The following is a 27,239-nucleotide window of genomic DNA, read 5'->3' on the forward strand; positions in this document are numbered from 1 at the left end:
AAGGAATTGGCGTAGCTAACCTGTGTTGCTTATTTTCTCTCCTCATCCCGAAGACTCAAATCTGCTTAATGTGTTTAAAAACAAACAAACAATAAAACCCTCCAAAAATTGTAGGCTAGTAGTGGCACAGTAGACATAGCAAAAATGTAAGTCTTCAGTTGACAAAGTTTTGTTATATATTTTGTAGCAGCCATTCCACAAAGGAATAGCCTTGGATTAAGGGTCATGTTATCCAAGGCATAGGTTTAATGCCAAACCTAATGCTTGTGTCTACAGAACGTGTTCTGGCAAATCTTTATGAAGTTCTAGATGTGTGACCATGAGCCTGGGGGCTGTCACCCAGAATGCACACATACAGCTGTACCTGTATAGACACATACCATTTTATTTTATACAGGGGGGCAGCTACCGTAACTACACAGTTCAGCAAACCTACCATTTTATGTAACTTCGACATTGTTAAAAGTGCATTACTTTGCTAATATGATAAACCGGCATAAAACTCAATTAAATCTAGTTTATATACACTATACACATGCATTTTCCCACATGATAGATTAGTATACTGAGAAAGCCTCTAGAATGCTTTCCTTACTACAATATACAAATACAAACTTCGCAGAAGTCTTTGATAAACAATTTTTTTTTTAGGCTCGGAAATCTAGTATTTAGAAAACGTAAGCATTTAATTTAGCAAGAAAAATTAAGTCCACTGTACAATACGTTTCATCTTAAGTGCAGACGCCCTTCACATAAATATTTTTTCAGTATAAAATGACACATACATACATTTTGGCATCACAAATCACAATTAGGCCAAATTTGATCTCCAGAAATGTGCAGGTCAATTAAATTCCATAATGATTTTAAAGGTTTTATATGTAGAGTCTTTTAGCAGAAAGCGTCCAAAGCCTTGTAGGTTTGTTCGTAGTATTGATTGCGTCATTTAAATCGGTTAATAACCATGGAAAGTCTGCAAGTGGAATGGTCTCAATCATGACTAATAATGCAGTATGATTAGAGACGCAGGATGAAGATTCTTCAGATTTCCTGTAATTTAAAAATAAGACATTTATTGTTATTCAGCAATAAATATACCTTACTTTTACATGTTAAAACCATATTTTACATTAGGTCATGTTGCACTGCAGGGAAAAAAAAAAATATATATATATATATATATCAGAATGTGTCGGGATCTGCAAAAACAAATTCATTGTGAGTGTAGCATCTTGGCTGTGGTGGACAATAGGACAGTTGAGATCACTGTGGCTAGAGGGCACTTCCTGGATTATAGCACAGATTATCTGTGCTAGAGCGTCGCTGGATGTCCTCACGCTGTGTGAGGACCTCCAGCGTCACTCATTTCCCCATAGGAAAGCATTGAAAATCTTTTTCAATGCTTTCCTATGGGGAGCGCTAATGCGCATGTGCGGCATTGCCGGGCATGCGCATTAGGTCTCCCCGGCCGGTGGGCAGGATCAGTCTCGCCCACCGGCCAGCGGAGTCAGTAGGAGGAGCGGCGCGGAGGAGGAGACCGCGACGAGGGACATTGTCGCTGCCTCAGGTAAGTGACTGAAGGGGTTTTCACCCCTTCAGTAACCGGGGATTGGGGGGTGGGAGGGAGAGGGAACCTGCAGTGCCAGGAAAACTGATTGTTTTCCTGGCACTGGAGATTCACTTTAAGACTGCCTCTAGTGGCTGTCTTAGTCAGCCACCTAAGTTACTTCCCCTGTTTAGATGGAGTTTAACTCCCGTAACAACGCTTGACGTCCTCACGCTTTGCATGGGGACATCACCTTCAAAATCCAAATAGGAAACCAATGATTAATAGGGAAGGCCTAATGCACGCACAACACTAGCTGTACTGGTATATTAGGATCCTGGATCGCGCTCACGGAGGAAGAAGAGAGCGATCCAGCACAGAGTTAAGAGTTTTAACCCTTAATTACACTTTTGTACTCCTAACACTATAGTGTTACTTTAAACAGCAGTGGCTCAGAGAACAGTAGAATCTGACCATACCTGGTTGCTCAGCCAGATAAAATATTTTTTTCTCAAATGTTCACAAAACAATCAATTTACATCACAAAATAAATATAATTAACTTTAATTAATTGTAAAAAAAACGGGAAGTAAAAACTTAATGACAGTTCGTCTTTAAAATGTTCTAGCTTTATTGATTTAAGAAAAACAAACCGCTAGTTTGAACCGGTCAGGAACGGAGTAGGCATTGGAGATGCATCTCTAACCATTTGCTATCTGACCAGCACCACATTATCTATAAATACTTGACAGACGGCAGTCTATGAAGAAGAGTCTGCTTTGAGAATATTGAAGAATTTAAGTTGATCTAAAACACTTTAAATCAGTGGTGGCTGGTTGATGATCATGGAAAATGTACTTCCCAAACATATAGGGTGGGCAAGGTCAGCTATGACGGCTTTAGGAGGATTTAAAGAAGGGAAAAACCATGAAGAAAAATGATCTCCTTGGTACGTGTCTAGGCTAGAAACAAAAAGATTAAGGGTAGATGGAGCAGTTTGTGGGGGCTTTGGAAGTGAACAGTTTAAAAGAAACAATCTGATTTATATGAAGTGATGTCAAGTGGGATTAGTGGATTGTAGGTTAAAATGAAACTCAATCCGAGCAATGCTGCTTCTGGTTTGAATGACGTGATCTAAACTAGAAGAGGCAGATTGGTTTTAAAACCATATACATTTGGAAGAGAAATGTAATTTAATAAAATACAATTACAGGCACAAAAATAATCATAAATGGATGACTTGTGGTGTTCTCTTGCACATGTTTTAGATCAGCAGGCCAAAAATATGTTTCCCAAAAAGAGAAGTCTCTCTAGATTTAACACTCTGAGTGCCAAGGAAACAATCCAAATCTGCCACTTGTAGGATTAAGGCTCTAAAACACAGCTGGCTGTGAAAATACTTGCTACTCACAGATATAGAGAATTTTAATCAGTCAACTAATGTATGTGATCTTCAATGTGATTTATTGTGACACACCGTATTGTACTAATGAGTGTCAATGGCCGTATAATGAAGAAAATAAACAACAAATGATTTGGGAAAAATACCAATCGTTGGAGAACAAAGGATATCGATAATTTTTTTTTTTTTTAACTAGTTAAAGTCAGACAAGAGGAAGGTCTCCAACTGTTCCTAAACTCTAACTCCCAGGATCCTACAACAGCATTTAGCCATACATGTATCTTGATGAAGGCAACAAACAGTTGACTTCTCTATTTTCACAGTTTAAGAACAGTTCCTACTTTTTTCCATGCTGGAAGCAGGTTGTGATTGTAAAAATGATTAGCAGGAGATTAATAATTGCTACGTATGCAAGTAGTTCTTCTAACAGGCCCGGGGAATCAATACCTGGATCATTTCAGGGGTTAATAGGTCTTGTTTGTAGATTGATGAGGTCATGGGTACATTTTTGTAATATTGTGCTTAGTGTATTTTAAAAGCAAAATAACCCAAATAGCAGCAGTACTTGGGATAAAAAAATAAGATAAAAAATAATGTTGAGAAATGACGCTAAACCTTTGTCCATTCTGTATAAGAAGGCAAAGGTTGAGACTTTCCATTGCACTTTACTTTGAGGATGCAACTATATTCTAGATTATTTTTTATTTTTTGCATATTGCTAAATACACGGTTTACAAAATAGATTTAAATAGGGAGATCACTCAAGCACAGGGTGTCTTTTTAGCAAACTATATAAATACCCAGAAAGTGTCTTATGGGCCTACTTTAAAGTGAAAATAATGAAATTTGACATTATTGGTTCATAGCAAATGTTACAATTTACTCTGGCAGAAACAGCATCCTTGGGTGTGTTTGTTGAGAGACTGTACAGACAATCAATTGACTGCAATCTAACTTGAGTTAATCAACTTAAGTTATATCACCTGTTTATCGTCTTCACCACTAGAAGCTTCCTTCTTCCCCTGGCTGGCTTCCACCGGCAGCCCGACAGGCAGCCAGCTGTAACGATTCATGAAGTGTAGGAGATTGCACACTTTGTGTTAGTCTGTCACATGTCTCTGTGCTTGTGCTACAGTCACTGGGCATGCACAAGCTCATTGGTTCCCTGGGGTTTGCATCCACAGCGTTGGTATCCTCTAACGTAGCGTCCGGATATGGCTCGCAGACAGGGGCGGGGTCCTTGCCAGAAGATGACTGCATTAGCGGCCATGTTTCTGCAGGCTCTCTGCAGGCTGAGTCTGAAGTGGATCCAAGAAATGTTGGAATCATTTCTGCCAGAGAATCTGTATTCCTGAGAAAAAACAAAAAATATGCAGAAATGTTCAACAGAATGCACAAAGGAAAATAAAATAAACAAAACCAAACTTAAATGTTTCCTATGAAATGAATTAAGCCATAACACAGACTGGCACTTGTTAATCAGATACCATTTTGTAAACACGAACATACTAATTTCTATAACGCAAACATAAGCTGTAGTGTGGTACAGGTAAGGAAAATCAGATTGCAACTGTGAAGGGTTAGTCTAATGGCAACCCACGGGGATATACAAGAAACGCGATGTATTTGCTGAACAATATAAGACGCACAAAATATATATCACATATAAGTCGCGATGTTATAACCGCCAGTAGATTGGAGTTGTATTACTGGATTTTGACATTATGCGCTTTTAGGACAGGGGTAGGCAACGTTCGGCACTCCAGATGTTGTGGACTACATCTTCCTTGATGCTTTCCCTGCATTGTGGGTGTAATAGCATTATGGTAGATGTAGTCCACAACATCTGGAGTGCCTAGCATTGCCTATATCGGTTTTAGGAGCTGCTCCCACCCACTATAGAGTGTTTACCTGTGGCTGGTAAGTAGAGCTTCAGCCGTCAATCAATTTTGCTTTAGGCAGCGTTTGTTAAAACATCTGTATCTTCAATGTGATTAGGGCAGGGGTCCTCAAACTGCGGCCCTCCAGAAGTTGCTGAACTACAACTCCCATGATTCTTTGAATTACATAGATAGCCAGAGAATCATGGGAGTTGTAGTTCAGCAACATCTGGGGGGCCAGAGTTTAAGGATCCCTGGATTAGGGGCTTTGTGTACATCCTTTATGGATTGGTTATAGGGAGGGACTATGGAGGACTTGCAGGTTTCCTTACACTCTAGATTTCAGCATTAGCTATTGTAGTAGTCACGGTAGCCAAGAGATATATTTTGGACAATTGTCTGTCTTGTATGGGCAGTTTTAGATAGCTTTAGTACTGTGTAGGAGTTTTATTTATTTTTTGCTACCGGGCAAACTGAATGCTTTGTTTATTTGCTATACAAAGTGCGACTGTCTGAGGTTCTTCTTGAATACCAATGTGAGGTTTTAGTTTTACTTTTGGGACCTTTTGACGGTTATGAGACAATAATGCGCAATAAAATATAAAGTAAGGTTTAACCTCAAACTTTGAAACCAACGCTGAATGTGAAAGGATAAAAGTCGCCCATTCATGCTATATATAGCTGTTAGTTACAGTTTGTGTTTTAGCACTAATAATGTCAATGTAATAAATACACAATACATAAAACAACTTACCTTTCATATAAAGTGCTATGGGACCGGAATTTACAGCCATGGCTCCTGCTGTATGTTTCATCGCAGCACAGAGAAGGGATCAGGTGGACAGGGCCTATGATAAAATAGTGAGAAAAACACATCTATAGCTTCCACTATCCTGCAATAATAAACTGCAAAATGGCATTGGTAAAAGCTACTATTATGGAAACAGACAGCCGACAACCATCTTTTGGGAAGAGTGGCTTGGTATGTGCCTGGCAGATGGAGCTTTAGCCAGCAATCACTAATTTGGGGGAAATGCCAAAGTATATGGAAAGCTGTATATGTAATAAACATTTTAAGTAAAAAAAAAAAAAGATAAGAAAAATAAATCATAAAAAAACAGAAAATATTGTTTCTACCCCAATGTAATGTTAATCACCAGCTCCACAGCAGCAACCTAATGCCACATTCATACGTAGCCACACATGGCATATATTGCTGTGAATTTGTGTAAAACACTCACACCAAACTTTCAGAATTTCTAGAAAAGAAGGGTATTAAATAGATCGAGGACACATACATTTACAGGGACTATAGAAACTAAAATAAGAATAGATTGGGTAGATGTATAGGTCGGATGTATAGAAAAGGCATAGATCAAACTATTATTAAATAGGTTTGGCAATATCCCAGGTTAGTGAAAGCATAGTCACGTGGCACCATATGCACACAAACCAATGCAATTTGCATATGTTGGCACAGTGTTATAATCCATCTGGGACAATTTGTTTCTCTTTAAAATAGATTTTCTTTCTCATTTGTATTTGCTTTCCATCTGCCTAGCAGTGAATAGGTGGATTTCCATGGCCTATTGTAAAGCCGGACATTGTCCAGGTGGCGAAAACCTTTCAAGCGTGTATGCAGCCACAACGACTAATGGAAATGTGGTGACAAATCTGACCGGTTTAATAAACCCATGAAAATATTCATCTTTTCCATCAGCAAGTCTGTGCCCAATACAAAGCAATGTTCTTCGAGTAAACCTGTCACCTGTAGCACCTTTCATCAGCAACACCAACATTTCATTAATAATAAAAAAAATTATTATTTTTTTTTTATTTCCCTTATTTTGTTCTACTTTAGGTAAAGTAAGGTCCCAGAAACGAGTGGCCGATTTTTTAATTAGCAGCTGCCGTGCAAGCCATAACCTCCCACCCCATACCCAGTCAGATGCCCCTCTGTTTAATTTGAGTGATGGTTTACTTCATCTGGATTTTTCTGCATGCTGTACAGTGCCAACACAATATATATATATATATATATATATATATATATATATATATATATATACACATGTGATGTACATGCCAGTGGTCTGTCTGTCCAGCCAGTAATGTCAATTTCAACAAATAAAAAGGCAGCAAAATAAAATGTGATTTTATTTTTGTTTTGTTTTGACCGATAGTGATGCAAAAGAGGTTTGAATTTAACACCGACATAAGATTTGATGTGTTAGAGTGTCAAAAACTACAACTTGGGTCACGGTTCAAATATATTCATGGACTGCACTGTATACAATAAAATATTATATTACATGGTTTGCAATAAGTGAATATGGAATGTTATGTAGCACAGAAAAATCTGAATATCTTACCGTTACATATAAACATTTTACAATTAAAGCTGACCATCTATTTGATGACGGTCAAATGTGTCTCAGTGTAGAATGTTGGGTCTGAAGTCTGAACTCTTCCTGAGGTCCATAATATAGTGTAATTTCTTCTGCACACAAAGCCCAATGTATACTCAAAACACACACACACATATAGGAAAACCCCTAGAACCTCATGACAAACTTACTCACCACAGGCCTGTGTTGACTCCTGCTGACACCGGCAGCACGCCCTGTGTGTGGGTTCTGTAAAATGTGTTCTGTCAAAACAGAGTAATTCTGAACCGGTGTACTGGAGCTCCTGGGATCTGCTAGACCCTGTGTAAGCATCAGAAAAAGGAAATATTTGTATGGAGTCTTATGAAAATTCTTAATCAAAACAGGTTTTTTACTTTTATTTTATGTTTTTATTGTCAATAAAGTACTTTTTTTTTATCCTGGACCTTACTAACTTTTTATTCGTTACCAACATTCTCAAATCTACTACACTATCAGATGCTGTATTTTTGACTTGTCGTTTCATACATCCCCTAAGGACAACCCAGGCGCCACATCTGTTTTATTTGAATTTCTTTCACTGTATAAGAGAGACCCCGAATCCTGGTGTGAATCTGCCATACTGAGCCATATCAGTAATATACAAGCGCTGAATGTTCCTTGTTTATAAATCTAAGAATGTCCACAGTCTGCTAAACTGAATATTTTTATAAAGTCTATATAAATATTGTTTTAGAGTTTATCCTAAATTACATGTTATGGTGAACAGTCAAACACCAGACTGTTAACTTAAAATTTAGTTTTTAAGCATCCCATTATAAAATGGGAAGATCTCATCAATCGGATGTATGGAGCTGTAGAACGTAGATAAGCAGAACATTATATGATGACATCAGGTGTTAAAGTATCAGACTACAGTAATGGTAACTTTAAGGGGTTAAGCTGTACACAGCGTTACATGGATTTATGAAATAAATTGTAATATTTAAGATTTGGGAAGTGTCACGGCAAGGGTGCATAACTCATTATTGCACTATGGAATATTGAATATGTGTAGTGCATAGATAATCTGCTGGCCTGGTGGAGATTGAATATTGTCGAGGTCAAAAGGGGTTAATTTGATTGTATGAAAGGTCAGATGACAGAAGGGGTAATGTAAATTGCATAGGAATGTGAAAAGGGTTTTATCCTATGAATTGATCCTGTGATTACGCAAAGGCTCTGCAAGGTGGCTCACTTCTTAATTGATGGGTCAATCTCTTTGATATGTTAATGGCCATTAGTCTTGTTCCAGTATCATATCCCAAAAAAAAAAAATAACAATATTTACCCACAGAATAATAATTAAGCCTCATTTTTGTTATATTTGGAATGTGACAAGCGCCATCTTCTAAACAAGCCCAAACATGATTGGCATAACTTAACCATAGGGGAAGGAATTGTGATGTCCACCATATTGGGTTGCAAGGTATGCAAAATATGTATAGATTGGGAAAATAATAAATTCGTAGATGCAATTATTATTTCTGTGGCAGGTACATAAGAGAAGATAGAACCAACTCTTTCCATTTAGATTGATGTTGGTCTGGAACACAAGGGGATGGTTACTCATTATCTCTATTGATATTCCTTAACTCCACCTCTAGAACAGGCGTGGTGATCCACAGGGTATATATCCAATGATACTGAAATGCCTATGTACTTGCTTGGGGCCAGAATCTAATTCTAAGTGAGTCACCATCTTTCCTACCAGAGACCCCCTGGGGCAGAAGTATTTACTTTGAAGAGCCGAGTATGTGATTAGGACTTTGTTATTTTATCCCTTTTGGTTTTATCTGTTGTTGGTGTAAATCATTTGCTTGTCCTCTATAATTTTGTATGCACTGTGACTATTTTTTGCTCATAATAAATATTCCCAGTAAGTTCTGCCTTTGTCTGGTTAAGAATCACGTTACCTGAAGAGACTATTTAGTATTTTTGCAATTCCTTAAATATTGTGCTAAGTTGTATTTGGTGGGTTTTTATATTGATTTACCTGGGGGACCAAGGCAACCCATTTATAAATTGTCTTGGTGGTGGCAGCGTTAAAATAGTAATAGTTATGTTATGTTTAAGGGTGGTTGGCGTTAAGGGGGATTTTGTCATTATTTCCGGTCTAGTGCAGACAAATAGTGAACTTTAACCCTTTCACCACCACAACTACGTCACGCACACTCTTGAAGTAGGGTGCGTATGACAGAAAGAGTAGACACGCAAGCTGCATTCTTCCAGATTTTGATGAACTACAACTCTCATGTTCCATATGGTTTGACAGAGAGGCAGCAGTGGTCCAGTTAGTCAGCTAAAAAGCCACGGTTGTTTCCCATAGTGCATGTATTAACCTGGTTGCTATTTCTCTGGGGTATATCATGATCTGACTTGGTGTAAAAGATGAGAATGGTGTATAGCTAATCCACAGACTGTGATTTACTACCCTCCCTTTGGACTAGAAAGTGTCATTACTACCGCCACAAGAATAGGAAGCCTCCAGGGTCACTGAATTACTACTAATGCAGCTATGGGCATACACAGTGTTCTAGAATAGAGAAAGGCTTGATACTTACAACTTGGCTTCTTTTCCATGTATTGCCGTTTACAATAAATAATGGAGAGGATTAGCAGAGCCAATAGCACGGTGGCCAAAGCGCTACATATAACTGCAGCCAGAGCAGTGTCTCGGGGACTTGACGCTGTGGTTGGTATCTTCACGCGGTTACCTGTAAACCATTACAAAAATAAAAAATGTGAATTCTGAAAAATTATCTTGTAATTTCTATGTTCTTACATGTGGTCTGCCAGGTACCACCCTCCATCTCTAACCACGGAGGGACAGAAGACTGCTGTCTGAGTCAAGTCCTACAGGGCTTAGCTCATTGGCCGAGAGTGATCAGCTAAGCCCTGCACTGCTTAGCTCAGCAAGCCAACTGAAGCTTCTACTTAGGGGCTAATGGTTCTGTTGGTAGTGGGTGCAGGCAGCAGTTCCTGGCAGATCCCAAGTAAGATGTCAAATCGGGGGTGCTCAAGGCCCTCTAGCACCATCTCACTGTAGTTGTTATGGTGGTTGGAGTGTTCCTTGAATCGGAATAAAACAATATAAACATTGTGTACATGTCCGTGTGCACTTCCTCTTTTTGTGAAGGAAGCAGACACAATTACTTGAATATTAAAATTATTTCATGTACTTTAAACACTGGATCCATTAATTTTTTAGTTTTTTTTTTTATTAAATCATTGTAAAGCTCAATTTCCAGAAATTGTTTGCATTTGTAGGTTGACCTTTATCCACTATTATTTTAAGATGTTGTTGCGAAAAAGGCAGCTTTGTGGAGACAACAAAAATTCTTATATCTTGCAGCACAATCAAATGCATGTTTTCAGATGTGGCCAATATCCAAAGAATTCATACGCAAACCACAGCTTTTACAACGTGTTCAAAATAAATATAATAAAATGAGCGCTACCATGAAAAACAGTGATCTCTAATTCTGAACGCAGTAAACACATTTTCATTTGAATTATTCCATACATTCCCACTTTTTTCATAGAACGGAGTGAGCTTTGAAAAATTAATGTGCGTTCCAACATTACATAATTGCACAGTGAATAATGGTTTTTAATGCAGAAAAGAATATGAACATAAACCCAGGAGCAATCATTCAAAAGCTGCATGATTAATGTGGATGGTGTGCTTCTCCAAAGAAACTCATTTATAAAGCATTTCTGCGGTTTCATGACCATTTATAGCCTGCTAGTAGTGTGTGATAATTACTTCATAAAATTAACGGATTAGAAACTTAAAATATATATATATATATATATATATATATATATATATTTTTTTTTTTTTTTTTTTTTTAAAGGCCCCCCAAGCCTCCACCCCACCGAAGACCTATTAATACAGTTATGGGTTGAATATAAACTCAAGTTTTTTACTATTTACATGCAAGTTAAAAGTTCAGAATACCTTCACTGTGCACACCAATTCCACAAGTTGTCATCACACCAAATGTCAGTCCCGTCCCCCCTTTCTAAAAACGTATCAAAACAGTTTTAGCTTAATGAAGTTTTGGTGTATAGAACATGCCCCTGAAGGGTCACTGCTCTGTTATTATTATTATGGTGATTTATATAGCGCCAACAGATTCCGTAGCGCTTTACAATATTATTAGACGGGGGATTTGACTATAAATAGGACAATTACAAGAAAACTTACAGAAACGAAGGGTTGAAGAGGGCCTGTTCTTTGCCATTTAAAATAGATCACACAGTAATGACTTCAGGACCAAAATGTGATGTGTACAAAACCAATGTATTTATTTTTCTCTGGGTGATAGGGTTAACAAAATGCCAGAAATGGGAAATTTCCATTTGCACCTCACATTGGAGAATAGGCAGACGTGATGGCACAGTCCAAAGAAAAGCAGGTCCCATCTCCTGCCACAATACAAACACATTTTTCAAAACATGTAACACTTCAGGTTTATATATATATAAAAAAAATAAAATATATATATAATCGAATTAAACTCGGCATGCCAATAAATTGGATATTTTTTCCGCCTCAAACGTTCTATTGAGAATAACGAAGATTCCTCCACGTGACATTTTGCTATACCCAGGGCTTTAGGAACGGACGTGTTTAAATACATTTATAAAAATGCTTTTCTGTTGATATATCTGTCAAAAAAACAGTAGTACTTATTCTTAATAGTGAACGGTTTATTTAGTCTTGATGAAAACTGGTCTCTTTAAACCCCAGATGACTTGAGATATTGATTTTGTAAACATGCATCAATTTCCATGGATGATGTGGAGAAATATATCCCTTTAATGGATCTTAAACCCAAATAGAAAACCACAACGAAACCTGAAATAACATGATCTAACAGACAGAGGCAGAGTTTCTCGCTTAATCAGTAAACGACAGACAATACCAAAGATAAGGTGGTGTTGATTCTAGATTAGTGATTAATAAAAAGGGCAAAAGAAAATCAATGGTTTTATTGCAAGTTTATAGATTCTAGATAAGGGCTTTCTTTCAACAAATATTGATTCTGGATAAATGGCACATATTTTAGTCCAAATCATTTTTCGAGAAGTATTGAAAACAAACAAATGCCCCATAGTTTTATTTTCACAGATATCTAACTTTGTACTTTGGTATTTGAAAGCCGTATGCTATTTCTGCCAGTTTCCTCATCCATGGAACACAAAACATGTCTGGCCTTAGCAAGATGGATTGCAAACTCACAACGGAGGGGGAGGTTCCTTTTGTTTGAAAACATAGCTATTAACCCTTGATGTAAGTGGGTACACTCAGTGCAAGCAGGCTTAGCCTAACTGCAAACTATGGATTCTGATGGACTGCCAACATCAAGGTTTGAAAATTGTGGAGCAACACCAGATAGCCACATTGACTGACGGTCAGAACTTTTAATGGTAATACCGCAAAACATTGCAAAGCTTGGTTAGATAATATCAGCCTGTTGGTTTTAAACCAGTTTATGAAAAAAAAACAAAAAAAAAAACCATGTAGCGGAGCTGCAATATTAAATCCCAATATCTCCGCTGGTAAAAGAAAGTAATCCAAGAAAAGCACTGAATGAAGGCAATATCCCAAATCCCCCAGTAACCGGACGAAACAGTTCTGGGAGTCAACTGAGGTTTTTATTCACATGCTCCAGTATTTATGTGGTTACCCATGCAAGGGGTTTTCTTAATTACTTTACAGGGGTTGTACAGTAGGGGACTAGATGGGGAACTGAACATGCAGGACATTTTTCCCACCATGCACTGCTGTACGAGAGGGATACTCCCACAGAATATCCTGTTAAGTGGATTATCCCTCCGTACAGCAGAACCGGGCTTTTTACTCAAAAATATGTAACTGGCACATTATTTGTGCTATTGGACCGAATGACATGAGTAGATAGCTGGGATCTGAGCGCATACTTAAGGTAGATTACCGCTCAGATCCCAGCACAATTAGCCGAACGCCACACGAAATACATTTTAATTGGAATTCTCCATAAAAGACACGAATACATAGTTTGAGCGAAAGTATCGAAAGACCGGTGTTCCCGAACGGTCTGGAAGTCCAGTGGTGTTCGTGCCGTCGAGTAGCCGATTTTAGTTCCAGGCACTCGACGACCAAACACCGCTGGGCTAAAAGTGAATCCAAGATGGCCGCCGCCGCGTGGTCGGTATCCGAACGGCGGCCACACCGCGAATCAATTAACTGGGGAATGATACAATGTTGCAATCTGTTAATGGGAACCACATAACGTCCTGTGTGTGGTCTCCCATTCGGTACTTTGTTCGTTTCACGAACAGTGTTGAAAGTCACTGTTCGTGAAACTACCATATGAATGCTAGCGGTGTTCGCGCCACTAGCACACGAATGCCCTCTATCACCTTTTTACGCGAACACATAAAACAGATTAAACAGCCTTTCTAGGACAACCATTAGATATATAGCAGAATAGTCTGAAGTGGCTAGGTTTGCCACAACCCATAAAAAAAAACTAAACACAAAACAGGTGATAGTACCGCTATGAAGAACGTATTATCATGAACAGTGGTGTTATGACACAGGAAGCTATTTACAGTTCCATCTGTCCATCTTCAGTGAATTCTAACTCTACTACCACAGTCTACTCCCTTTAATGCTTCCCCCATGGGGTCTCCTCCCATCGATGTGCCCCCCTAAATTTCAAGTGCACCTTATGAGATTAGCATTTCCTAAAACATGGCTTCACCCCAGGGTATATTGCATTGCCCAAACTGCATACCGTATATTGATTCAAGCCCCTCCTAAAACCAGTATTATACAACACTAGACCCAAACATTCTATAAAATGATGACATTTATTGAATTCAGATTATATGAACCTATATTTATAAACATCACACCTGACGTTTTAGACCCAAGATACGTTGTATTAACCATTCACCCCCACCACTGCCTTAAAATCTATACGCACAGTAATACCCCAACAACGTGCTGTATAACTCACTCCAAACATGCAGCATTAAAGTGGCACTGTCACACTTTATATTAAAAATTGATAAATACAATGCATATCTTTGCAATCCTATTCTTCAGCATTAGCCAACAGTCCCACAGGAGATTCGTGGATGTCAAAAACACAACTGTGCCAAACAACGTTTAACCCCTTAAGGACCGAACTTCTGGAATAAAAGGGAATCATGACATGTCACACATGTCATGTGTCCTTAAGGGGTTTTAAAGCCCAGAATATCCTATATTGTGCAGTCAGAATGTAACATTTCCATGCTGGGCGTCTGAAATGTTAAGTTTATCGGTGAGAGAAGTGGTTTTCTCTTACCCTCTCCTCATTGGTACATTTACTACAGAAAATAAAATATTAGAGAGTGTCAAATAATTGCAGTTCATGGCCTTGCAAAGTTATAAAAAAAAAAGTAGATAACTAAATAAAATGTGTTTCCCCCTCTCACTTTAAACTTTGCATAACAGACAAACAAATTTGGTACATTTTGACCAAGATAACCAAGCTGCGAATCTAGCGGTGTTCAAGCATATTCCTAAAGCCACTATTTGGCTTTCATATAGCAAATCTGCGATTTAAATTCACCACAATTCCCAGTTTAGCGACAAGACTCTAAATATTATTCCTGGAAAGATAAGGCTTATCAAAAATCAATAAAAAGCACTAGACTGTAGAGCAGAGCAAAAGTAAATTTAAGAAAATATAAAATGAACTTTTAGCATAAGTTTAACAACGTTCCCACAACATCTGTGCAGTAGGACTGAGATTGCTTTTGTGTTTGAAATGTAAGTTTCCGCAAGGATTAACAGAGAAGCCTGCCAGCTGGGAGTCGGAACAAAGATAGCAATCAGAAGGCACAGACTCGGAGGGCTCTGTTCTTGCTCCAAAACATTCTTCCAATGCTCTGATCCCTGTAACAACCATTGTAATATCATAAAAAAAAACCAAAAAAAAAAACTACTAAATAAGAACACTGTACAAAAGAAGAAAAAGAAAATACAAAAAACTAGGATGCAGCTTTAGTTTCTGAAGTGCCATAAGACAGGTAGTATAGTAAACATTACAAAAAAAAGGAATTAAAAGGGAAAATTACACTTGGGAGTAAGCTATGGTGGGCAAAGCAATTTATCAGGCACTCAAAAAGTATCCTCTCGTTGTGAGTCCCACTAAAATGGCAAAAGAACAATTTAAAAAAAAAAAAAAAGTTGCTCCGCACAAGAGGTGAGCTTGGCAACTTTGCGGTTCAGTGAGGAATGGCAATGGTACTATGGTACTGCAATGTTGCCAAGTTCACCTGCTTTCTACACCGTGCTGTATGCTGAGGTATATTGATCATCTCTGTGTCTTTGGAAAGCAGACCTAAAACTGCAGCTATGTGTCGGTCAGTGTCTAGGTTTCTGTAAACTACCTATGAGTAGCAAGGTCTATACATTTAATGGGAATTGGCCTGGGGTAAATGTATATAACGATGTCAACCTGTCATCCACCTCCTTGTGAATGACAGATCTATTGCATATCCCAGGTGATACAGCACTTAATGAATGAGTAGGCTGTGTAAGTAGCATGTAAGCTCATTGAGCAGGGCCCTCAACCCCTCTGTTCCTGTGCGTCTGGTTACAATTACGTGTGTTAGCCACCCATTCTACAGCGCTACGGAATTTTGCTGGCGCTATTTAATAAAATAGAAAGAATGCAGGCGGATGGAGAGAGGGTGAGTTTGGGTATGTATGAGTAAAGCGGTAGTTCATCCTAAAATGCATCAGCCAAGAGATGTTACAAATAAGCAGAATCCACTGCTGACCATCTGTAGAGAAACAAATCCCAAAAATTGTCAAATGGATGCTTTGTAATGGTATATAGCGTTACAGTTTTGCATTATTAATCTATACATTGGAATGTGCATCCCACAATGCATAGCGTGCATCATTTGCTGGGGAAGAATGAGTGGGCAAACACTTACAACAGCCCTATTTATAGTTCGAGGCAGGGCAATCGCCGTGGAAAATCTGTAATCTGCAAGTAAGAATATATCAATGGTAAATCAAAATTTATGAATTCTCTAATTCTCTAAAATGTGACCGTCATACTTAACATAACACTTCCTTTAAGCAATAACAACACATCTTAAAAATTTTATGAAAGTTTTTTTTTTGTTTTTTTTATTTAGCCTAGTTAAATTGTCTTCTGAAATTTTTGGGAAGTGCTCAAATACTTTTACGTTGCAGTACTCCAATATGAGCTAGTAAAAACCTTCCTCCCTCCTACCTATCTCCAATTTATGAATGCTTGGCACACACATTGTTTGGTTTGACATTACATTTATGCCTTTAGTAATTAGATAAATACACACAGCTGAACGGGTCATGCAGGCACAAAGAAGCTCTTTAAACACTCGTTCAACAGAGAATGCACCAATTGTTTTAGAGTCTGAGAGAAGATCAAACTCATAATGTAATGTGATTCCCTAAATGTTCGTTATTGAGCGAGCAGAGAAGGACTGTGACATGTCTCATGTAAGAGTAAATGCGTGCATTGGGTTTGGGAGCCCTGATGTGTTGAATACACAATTACTCAAGTGGCATATTGGCAATGCAAAGGACAAATCCAATTCTTCTGCTCAGCAACTTGTACAGAGGAATGTGAAGGCTGACTGTTGGGAGAGCATGGGGGTAAATCAGTTTTTTTTCCTTCTTTTTTTTACCTTCTCTTTATATCTGCTAAAACAAAAAAAATCTACATTGTTATTGTTAGGTGGTTTAACCTCTAGTCACATGAAGTCTACTTTAAGAAGTTGAGAGGCTGAACAAAATTATATAACCTATATGTATAGAACGTATACCGTATATTTTATAAACACTCAGTTATTTAGTAAAATGAGACTTCAAAGTGAATTCGGCTAAGCTTTTAAGTATCCAATTTGCTCTACAATTTCAAATTCACCATCAATCCACTTCCAATTCTTACTTTGTTAAATAACCCTGCCACTCAAATACATAACCTACATGGAAGGGCCAAGACTGGTGGAATCATTAGGCAGTTTTAATTCAGTGTTTGATACTTTTCATTACGGACATAGGCGTGCGCATGGGGTGTGCCGGGTGTGCCTGGGCACACCCTAATCCCCGCGGCACGTCTATGGATTAAGTCCTGCAGGAACAGAGTTCCTGCACTTTTTATGAGCAGGAACGCCGTTACTGCAGGCACTCAGCACCCCCAAATGCCCCCCTTCCTCCCCCTGTCATGGGGGGGCAAGAGGTGATGGACCCCAAACCCTCCCCCCCCAGTCGGGTGCCTGTCTTCATCTCAGCCGCGGCGAGGGAGCTGTGTGCTCTCTGCTTCCTCTCGCCGTGCGCCGTTTGCTGATGCCGGAGCCGGAATATGACGTCATATTCCGGCTCCCAGCTACAGCAGACAGCCCGCGTGGTGAGAGGGAGCAGAGAGCACACAGCTCCCTCGCCGCGGCTGAGATGAAGACAGGCACCCGACCCACTGGACCCCAGGGACAAGTCCACGCCAGCACTCCAGGTAGGGAGGCTGGGTGGACATTTTTTTTATTAAAAAATAATAATTTGTGTGTCAGTGTATGTGTCTGTATGTGTGTGTCTATGTGTGTGTGTGAATGTATGTATGGGTGTCTGTGAATGTATGTATGGGTGTCTGTGAATGTATGTATGGGTGTCTGTGTATGTTTGTCTATGAATGTATGAGTGTGTGTGTGTCTGAGTATGCGTGTCAGTGTGTGTGTGCACACACACACACACACACACACACACATTGGAGTGTATATTTTTTTTTGGGGGGGGGGGGGAATCTTGGGATAGTTCCCACACTTTATTCCCCAGGACTTTATTCTCCCCTGTCGGCTCACACAGAACCGGCGCTATCTGAGTGTCGGCTCTGCTCTAAGCCTCCATGGGCCGGCGGGGAGATCAAAGATCTACCTCACCGGCCCACAGCAGCATGGAGGGAGGCAGGAGAGGACCCGGGGAACTCCAGACAGCAGCTCCGCCAGGTTCCTCTCGCGATATCTTAGCGTTGCCGTGGCAACGCTCAGATCTCGCGAGAGTTAACTCTCCACTGGACCACCAGGGATGGCACATGGCAGCAAGGATCCCCCCTCCCTACATAAGGTACGAAGGGAGGAGGGATATTTACTAATCTGCCCCCACCTCCACAATCCCATCAAACATACAGAACACACACACATACAGCACCCACACACAAACAGCACCTACAGAAATACAGCACCCACACACATACAGTACACATACAGCACCCACACACAGCACGCTCACACACACAGTACACTAACCACACTCTCACAAACACACAACACCCTCACGCACAGCACACTAACAGCACCCTCACAAATACAAGACACCCACACACATCATACAAACAGCACCATCACACACACATCACACAAACAGCACCCTCACAGGACCCTAACAAACACACACACCCTCACACCCAAACAGCACCCTCACAAACACACACACACACACAAACAAACACCCTCACCCACATAGCACACTACCAGCACCCTCACACACACACACACATCACACTACCAGCACCCTCACACATACACACACACATCACACTACCAGCACCCTCACACATACACACACACATCACACTACCAGCACCCTCACACACACATCACACTACCAGCACCCTCACACACACATCACACTACCAGCACCCTCACACACACACACACACACACACACACAGCAGCACCCTTACACACAGCACACTAACAGCACACACACACAGCAGTGTGTGTGTGTGTATATATATATACACACACACACACATGCGGCGTGTGTTTGTGCTTTAGGGTGCACACCCTAATGCAATAGGCTGCGCACGCCTATGATTACGGATAAGATACAAATTGAGAAGGAAAAAAAATAAAATAAACAACAACAACAGTTTTTATTCTAATGGTCAGTCGGAATGCCAGAAAATCTTCTAGGGTAGGGTCTCAAAGTACAGGCCCGCAGGCCATTTCTGGTCTACAAACTGGTTTCATGTAGCCAGCAGCATAAGCAAGTCCACCTTACTGCTCTGCTAAAGGAAAGATAAATAAATTGAAAACAAAAATTAAATTTAAATAAATCAGGCTCAGTTTCTTCCCAAAAGATGGAGTATAGTGGGGTTGACATGTGGGCAGGCAGCTGCTGAGAAATTATTGCTGGTATCTTAACAGTGAGAACACGCAGTGTACAATGTTCAGTCGCGCAGCAAACCAACGTACACCATGATGTGAGCTGCGTAGCTGACCAAACAGACACCAGGTTTATCTTATGGTCAAGATAAGTGTACAGTAATAAGAAAGTAATAGAGTGAAAAGCCTGTGATTGTGGCTCACACACTGTGTGGAACGTCCCTAAGGCCAAGGAAGGGAAATACAATTTAAGTGTGATCATTTTTGCATTATTATAAGCAGATTGGATAAGGATTTCTGGTCAATAAGACTGGAGGCTGCTAAACAGTACCGTACCATGAACTAGTATTGTATAATTATAGTTTTTGTTTTTAATGTTTGCATTTGGAACTTTGACATACAGCCCCTGTGGGAGAAGACCACGTTGCATGTGGCCCCAGGTAATTTGAGTTTGAGACCCCTGTCCTAGGGCAATAAACCTTGGCAGTCTCAATGTTTTAGTACGCAACAGCTGGGGTGCTGAAGGTTACTCAGTCTACTCCATGATGACACAAAGTAAATCACCTTTTAATGGTTAAGATATTGTAAGAACAAAGCTAAATCTAGTTAAATGGGAAATATGGGTATATAGTTTTCTTTGAATTCTTTGTTTGGCTTTGTAGAAGAGAAATAACATTTTACATTCAAACCAATGTTTCTGTGAAAGGCGTTCTCAAATTTTACTGTAAACTGTTATCAGCAAGCCAATAAAAGTAAGGTGACAGGCTGAAGGACGTGCCCAATGTGAACGCTTATTGAACCCAATAACTTACTCCCTAACAAATATGCAGTTTTGAAGTCTTTAAAATAAAAAATATAATTTAGCTGTATTCACATCTATTCTGAAACAGAGCACTTTCATCTTGGCTCAGCGTCACTCGTTGATAGAATCCCTGCCCTTTACAACGGCAAGCCAGCATGTAGAGAGAAATGAAAACCAGAAACAATGCTTTTATTTCTCCTTCAACGTAAAATGTGTCTTTGTCGTCAATTGCTAAATCATTAATATATATCTAAGAAACAAATATGCTACCGCAAGCTATAGGTGACTTACTGTTACACTGTAATTTCCAGAGAAAGGACTGTCCCCCTCTGATATAGATCCAATATAAGAGATTTCCTCCCTACATTACATCAGAGTTACGTTAGGCTGTTGTGCTGTGATCCGAAGCCAATTTTAGCTCCAATTGTCTGATGGCCAATGGATCTCCCCTTGACATCATGCTGCCTCTTTATTTTGTAAACCGTGATACAGGTTACATGTAATTATAGCCAAGTTATTTTATTTACCATTTTAGATTATTTATTGTTACAGCTTTACTACACTGCTATTTGCTCATTATTGGGAAGCACAAACTGTATAACGTTAAATAGAAGTATTGAGTAAAATGGCATGTTGACTACCGTTAATTAACAGTTATATAAACCACAATTCTGACAGATTCTTGGACTAATTCTAGTGAAATCCTGGCTGTATATTATTAAACAAAGGACAAAAAATATATCACACACTTGCATGGAAAGTTGGCTGTGGGCTTGCCAAATCTGGCCAGAACAGACCTCGGACTCAACCCAAAACCTTACAAATTAGCTCACATCCTCAGATCCCTGCCTTTCTTTACTGGGGTGTTTGAAAAATATAAATTGGTTTCAACATTTACCTTCTTGCGGTAGGTTTTCAAATATCTCAAAACAGGCAGTGGATAAAAGCAAGTACAGGTGATTTATTGCTGGTTGGGTAATAATCAACTCCAACTAGTTCTTAGAATCTCCGATCAAAGTCTTAATATACTTCCAACTCTCTAGAAGGCTTTAGCACAGGAAGTTCATGCCCCTTACAAGTGTTCAGGGCAAACAAAACACTTGCCAAGCCATCTCACTGTCACAAAAGACATTGTGAATTTATGGAGACTCGCAGGCATGTACACTTTCCTTTGCCATCAATGCACTTCAATAGAGACAAGCAACTACAAATATTTGTCTTTCTCCTTTTTTAAGGCTGTTTAAGAGCCGAGGTTGAAATCTAATATGTTTGCACTGTCCAGCAATATATACACATCTGCTGGCTATATGCTTCATTCCAAGTGCTGTTATGAGTGAATAGGCAACGAGGTGAAAATTGTCTTCAGTAACATAAGCCAGCTCACTGTGAGGAAGAGAAGATTTATGGCTATTAAACTGTTCATTAAAGTTTTTCTGGCCCTGTGATTCTTATGCCTGGGGAATGGAATTTTTTAAACATTTTTATTAAATACAGGTTACACATGTACGCTATGCAATCCAAATTCACTCAAAGCAGTGATCCGATGACTGTTACTCTTTGGGTTACAGTGCACGGATTCTGAAGCCCAATATAGGCAATAAGTGCCCATTATTGTAAAAAGTGTTGAAGAACCGCAGCAAAGTCAACATCACTGTAAGCTCGTTTGAGCAGGGTCCTCTTCAACCCATTGTTCCTGTACGTTTTTGTAATGGTCTCATTTATTGTTAAATCTCCCCCTTTTATAATATTGTAAAGAGCTACGGAATTTGTTGGCGCTATATAAATTCCAATAATAAAAATAATAATTATTATTATTTTACTAGCTACTTCGAATATAACATATCACAAAGGTTCCAAAATTTAGGCTTTTAGCAATTTGGTAAAACTTAGATACATCATGATCGTAATTTGTGTCCGAGCCTCTGTTTTACACATATGAGGATAAGCGTGTTATAGAAACGTCATAAACTAGAAAACATATATGATAGTTTGAATTAATCTTAGTTGGAATTTAAAAAAACGTTACTTTTAAATGTGAGACACTGTGGTTGGTGCCCTTAACACGGAGATATTTCACTGGACAACAAATACAAGAAATGTAAACAGAACCTCCAACAACTATTTACAAGTATCCCAGAATTTATAGACTTTCTAGAGATTGATAAAATAAACCAAAATCATCACAGTAATAATTTGCTTCCAAGACTCTACACGTGTATTTGTATAAGAATGCTCTAGAATAATCATTAACAAAATAAATAAACTAATCAAATGTCACCAAGAATAATAATAATTCAGTGTTAAAATACAGATTAAGAATGGGTACAATCTGCTTTTCAGCAACCTGATTTAGTTTGAAACCACTTTATCAAACAATTCATTCTACAAGAAAAAGTGTCAAATAATTGAAATCTAGAGCCACAAGATTCAACCACCCACCAACACTCATCAACGTTCTTTAACAGACTGATCACAAAAGAGGTCCGTAGCGTGATAAGTGATTCCATTGCAACAAAAGTAGCAAAGGTTATGGCTGGGTTACATCAGCAGGGGAGAAGGCATATATCATTTTATCAGTTTTCATTAAATACCATCAACATAGCTCATTGCACTGATCTGAAAAAGCCATTAATCACGTTTTACAAAACCCACACAGGTCGGTTTTAAGACCAGTGATGTGTAATAGTTCTACCCAAGATATACCGGTAAACATTGAACAGGTGGATAATTGTTTGTGCCGATAAGAAAACCTGACAATATATTTTGTTAACATGACTTCTGCCAAATCAAACATTAAGAAAGTACATATATTACTTAAGGTTTACATTGTGGCAAATATAAATATTTTTACTTTGCAAGAAAGACAATTAATCCACAACCTTCAATGACAAGAGGAACAATGAAATCATGGGAATTGTAAACCCAGGTGCCTATCTGGCAGCGGGCATCCATAGCTGGCCTTGTCGTAGGAAGGATAACTATAAACCCAGGTGCCTGGCGGGTGGGGGGGGTAACTAAACCCAGGTGCCCAGCTGGCAGGGGAAAGCTATAAACCCAGATGTCTAGCTGACAGGGAGGTAGCTATAAACCCAGGTGGAGAAGGGAACATAACTGGCAAGGGGATACAAGACTATAGGATGCAACGTGGCAAAAAATAAATAAAAAAATCCATGGACCGGCGAGTATAATAAACATTACCAGAAGAAGTAGATTATTGTATTATAAGCTGACAACCACATGCAGGTTTTAGAACAATGTAATCATCATTAGTAATACTGTCTGTGCCTGCAGTCTGAACATCCCTCTCATTCACAGAGATAAAGAGTGAGAAGCCTTAGAAGCGAGTGTGGAGCAGTTCTTACCCCCATCTCCTCTGCCGTCCCTAAGATCCCTCAAATATCTTTATGATCTTTGTTACTTTATCACAATATTGTAATCAAAAATATTTTCCAAATTGTGGGAGCCATGGCCAGCTGCTCAGCTAGATGGACGTGTTTCTGATTAGCTCCGTACAAGCAACCGATAAAATAGGTAAAAAAAAGATCATCCGCAACCAACAGTGGCCACACGCACAACTCACAAACAGAGAAATCAATGGGGCGCAAAAATAAGAAGTTCCTACTGCCAGAGATGCCCAGATTGTCGGACATTCGGCTCTTGTTTGTGAGGCCTACTCCACAGGATCCTGCCAAAATTGCGCCCGGGGCACCCAGTGAAGAAGAGGCCTCCGAGGAAGCCAGTGAAGTCAGGGAGAGCCTTACCTCGTCTCCCGCTGAAACAGGGGCCCACTACGAGGACTCCGAATCGTAGGAGGAATCAACCCAGCGATTAAGCGAGATATCAGAGACCTCTTGGCAGAAATGAGGGAAGTGTGGAAGTCTGACTTGCTGAACACTCAGAAAGAGGTAGGGAACCTCCAACAGCGGCTCACAGCAGTGGAGTCCAGGGAAAGTGCAAGGGAGCACCAAATACAGCACTACCAGGACTCTATGATGGTGCTTACCTTGCAAATTCAAAAGCTCATGCGGACTATCACTACAATGGAAGTACGGCATAGACGGCGGAATGTCCGCCTCAGAGGGATCCCAGAGAGCGTTGAAAAGGACGCCCTACTACCCTACATTCATCGCCTATTATCTATAATGGGCATTAAAGGGGGTGCTGAGCCCAGCATGATACTCTCCGCGTTCGGAATCCGCAAAGCCACAACAGCTCCCGGGGATGCACCCTGAGACACAAGAGCCTTCACGAAGGATATAGCAACTCACTCCACTATCATGTCCTGCTCCAGAGACTTGGGCAGAGTGCAAATGGAGGGTTGCACTGTCAGGGGAGGGCTGGCAGCCTTTGGCCTGGGGGGCAAATCCAGTCAAGTGGCCCATTGCACCAAGAGGAGAGTAAAAACACCTTTCCCATGTGATTGAAAGGGGGGCGGGGGGGAGCAGTCACCTAAACAGACACTCAATGACAAGCACACACACACTTGCTGATTTGGCGCACACTAAAAACACAAACTCACTGACAAGCACACGCACATACTCACTGACAGGCACACAGATACACACAGAAAGACACACTGTTACAGGCATACTGACTCAGACAGACATACTGACACACACACACACACACAGGCATACTGGCTGACATACACACACACAAACTGGCACACACAGAGACATACTTGCACGCACACACAGACATACTGGCGCACACACACACACAGACATACTGACACACACATACACCCAAACTTTACACTTTTAAAACCAGTAGACAGTGGCTGAGTAAAGGGACAGGGTTGTATTGGGGACAGGGGCTGTAGTGGAGGGTATAAACTGTAATTGGGGGGTTTAGGAAATGTAGGGGGGGATAGGGGCTTAAGTAGGTTGATGGCTACAATTTGGGAAAGGGGTTGTGGTGTGGGTGATATGGGTTGCAATTGGGGGAAGAGGAGCTGTAGTGGGGATGTTATGGGGCTGTAGTGGGAGGCATGGGGCTGAGAAAGGGGGCAGGAGCTGAGAGGGGGGAAAAAAGGAGCAGGGAAAGGGTGGGACAGAGCCTTACTAAGGGACCAGAGCCTGACTAAGGGACAGGGGATGGCTGACAGTGGCGGATCCAGAGCCTGATCTCGGGAGGGGCACTTGTAGATTATTTAAATAAATAATCCAGACACAATAACCACTACAGCTCAGTGTAGTGGTTATAGTGCCAATAATGCCAAGACCCCCCCCCTCCCAGAGTAAGTAGTCAAACTGTTTAAGAACTGTTTGACAACTTACCTGAGGTCCTCTGGGAAATGGGGCTGTAGTAGGGCAGAGGAGCAGTGGTATGTGTGAGTGGTGCAATGTGTGAGGGGGGCAGTGTATTAGCAGTGTGTGTGTGAAGGTTGCAGTGTGTACGTGAGGGCGGCAGTATATGTCAGGGGTGCAGTGTGTGTGTGTGGGTCAGTATGTGTGTGTGACAGTTACAGTGTGTGTGTGTATTGCAGTGTATGTGTGGGGTAATGTATGTGTGTGGGGGCAATGTGTGTATGGGGGGCAGTGTATGTGTATATGGGGGCAATGTGTTTATGGGGGGCAGGGGCAATGTGTGTGTGTATGGGGGGCAGGGGCAATGTGTGTGTGTGTGTATGGGGGGCAGGGGCAATGTGTGTGTGTATGGGGGGCAGGGGCAATGTGTGTGTGTATGGGGGGCAGGGGCAATGTGTGTGTTTATGGGGGGCAGGGGCAATGTGTGTGTTTATGGGGGGCAGGGGCAATGTGTGTGTTTATGGGGGGCAGGGGCAATGTGTGTGTTTATGGGGGGCAGGGGCAATGTGTGTGTGTGTGGGGGGCAGGGGCAGTGTGTGTGTGTGTGTGTATGGGGGGCAGGGGCAATGTGTGTGTGTGTGTGTGTGTGTGTATGGGGGGCAGGGGCAATGTGTGTGTGTATGGGGGGCAGGGGCAATGTGTGTGTGTATGGGGGGCAGGGGCAATGTGTGTGTGTATGGGGGGCAGGGGCAATGTGTGTGTGTATGGGGGGCAGGGGCAATGTGTGTGTGTATGGGGGGCAGGGGCAATGTGTGTGTGTATGGGGGGCAGGGGCAATGTGTGTGTGTATGGGGGGCAGGGGCAATGTGTGTGTGTATGGGGGGCAGGGGCAATGTGTGTGTTTATGGGGGGCAGTGTGTGTATGGGGGGCAGTGTATGTGTATATGGGGCAATGTGTTTATGGGGGGCAGGGGCAATGTGTGTATATGGGGGCAGGGGCAATGTGTGTGTGTATGGTGGGCAGGGGCAATGTGTGTGTGTATGGTGGGCAGGGGCAATGTGTGTGTGTAAGGGGGTCAGGGGCAATGTGTGTGTTTATGGGGGGCAGTGTGTGTGTATATGGGGGCAATGTGTTTATGGAGGGCAGGGGCAATGTGTGTATATGGGGGTCAGGGGCAATGTGTGTGTGTATGGGGGTCAGGGGCAATGTGTGTGTGTATGGGGGGCAGGGGCAATGTGTGTGTGTATGGGGGGCAGGGGCAATGTGTGTGTGTATGGGGGGCAGGGGCAATGTGTGTGTGTATGGGGGGCAGGGGCAATGTGTGTGTGTATGGGGGGCAGGGGCAATGTGTGTGTATGGGGGGCAGGGGCAATGTGTGTGTGTATGGAGGGCAGGGGCAATGTGTGTGTGTATGGGGGGCAGGGGCAATGTGTGTGTTTATGGGGGGCAGGGACAATGTGTGTGTGTATGGGGGGCAGGGACAATGTGTGTGTGTATGGGGGGCAGGGGCAATGTGTGTGTGTATGGGGGGCAGGGGCAATGTGTGTGTGTATGGGGGGCAGGGGCAATGTGTGTGTTTATGGGGGGCAGGGACAATGTGTGTGTGTATGGGGGGCAGGGGCAATGTGTGTGTGTATGGGGGGCAGGGGCAATGTGTGTGTGTATGGGGGGCAGGGGCAATGTGTGTGTTTATGGGGGGCAGGGGCAATGTGTGTGTGTATGATAAGAA

The 27,239-nt window shown here is 41.0% G+C and overlaps 1 protein-coding gene across 1 annotated transcript in view; it reads right to left on the reverse strand.

Moving 5' to 3' along the window:
* Nucleotides 1-662: 662 nt before the first annotated feature.
* Nucleotides 663-27,239, reverse strand: part of TNFRSF19 (TNF receptor superfamily member 19) — a 70,055-nt gene continuing 43,478 nt past the window's right edge. Inside the window, exons 6-10 of the mRNA XM_063429736.1 lie at nucleotides 9,819-9,971; nucleotides 7,411-7,536; nucleotides 5,583-5,676; nucleotides 3,932-4,299; nucleotides 663-1,050 (exon numbers count right to left, since the gene is read on the reverse strand). Coding sequence (XP_063285806.1) covers nucleotides 3,951-4,299; nucleotides 5,583-5,676; nucleotides 7,411-7,536; nucleotides 9,819-9,971 — 722 coding nt within the window. The 3' untranslated portion in view covers nucleotides 663-1,050; nucleotides 3,932-3,950. The remainder of the gene's footprint in view (nucleotides 1,051-3,931; nucleotides 4,300-5,582; nucleotides 5,677-7,410; nucleotides 7,537-9,818; nucleotides 9,972-27,239) is intronic.

The sequence above is a fragment of the Pelobates fuscus genome, chromosome 1, assembly GCF_036172605.1.
Source record: "Pelobates fuscus isolate aPelFus1 chromosome 1, aPelFus1.pri, whole genome shotgun sequence".
Classification (NCBI taxonomy): domain Eukaryota; kingdom Metazoa; phylum Chordata; class Amphibia; order Anura; family Pelobatidae; genus Pelobates; species Pelobates fuscus.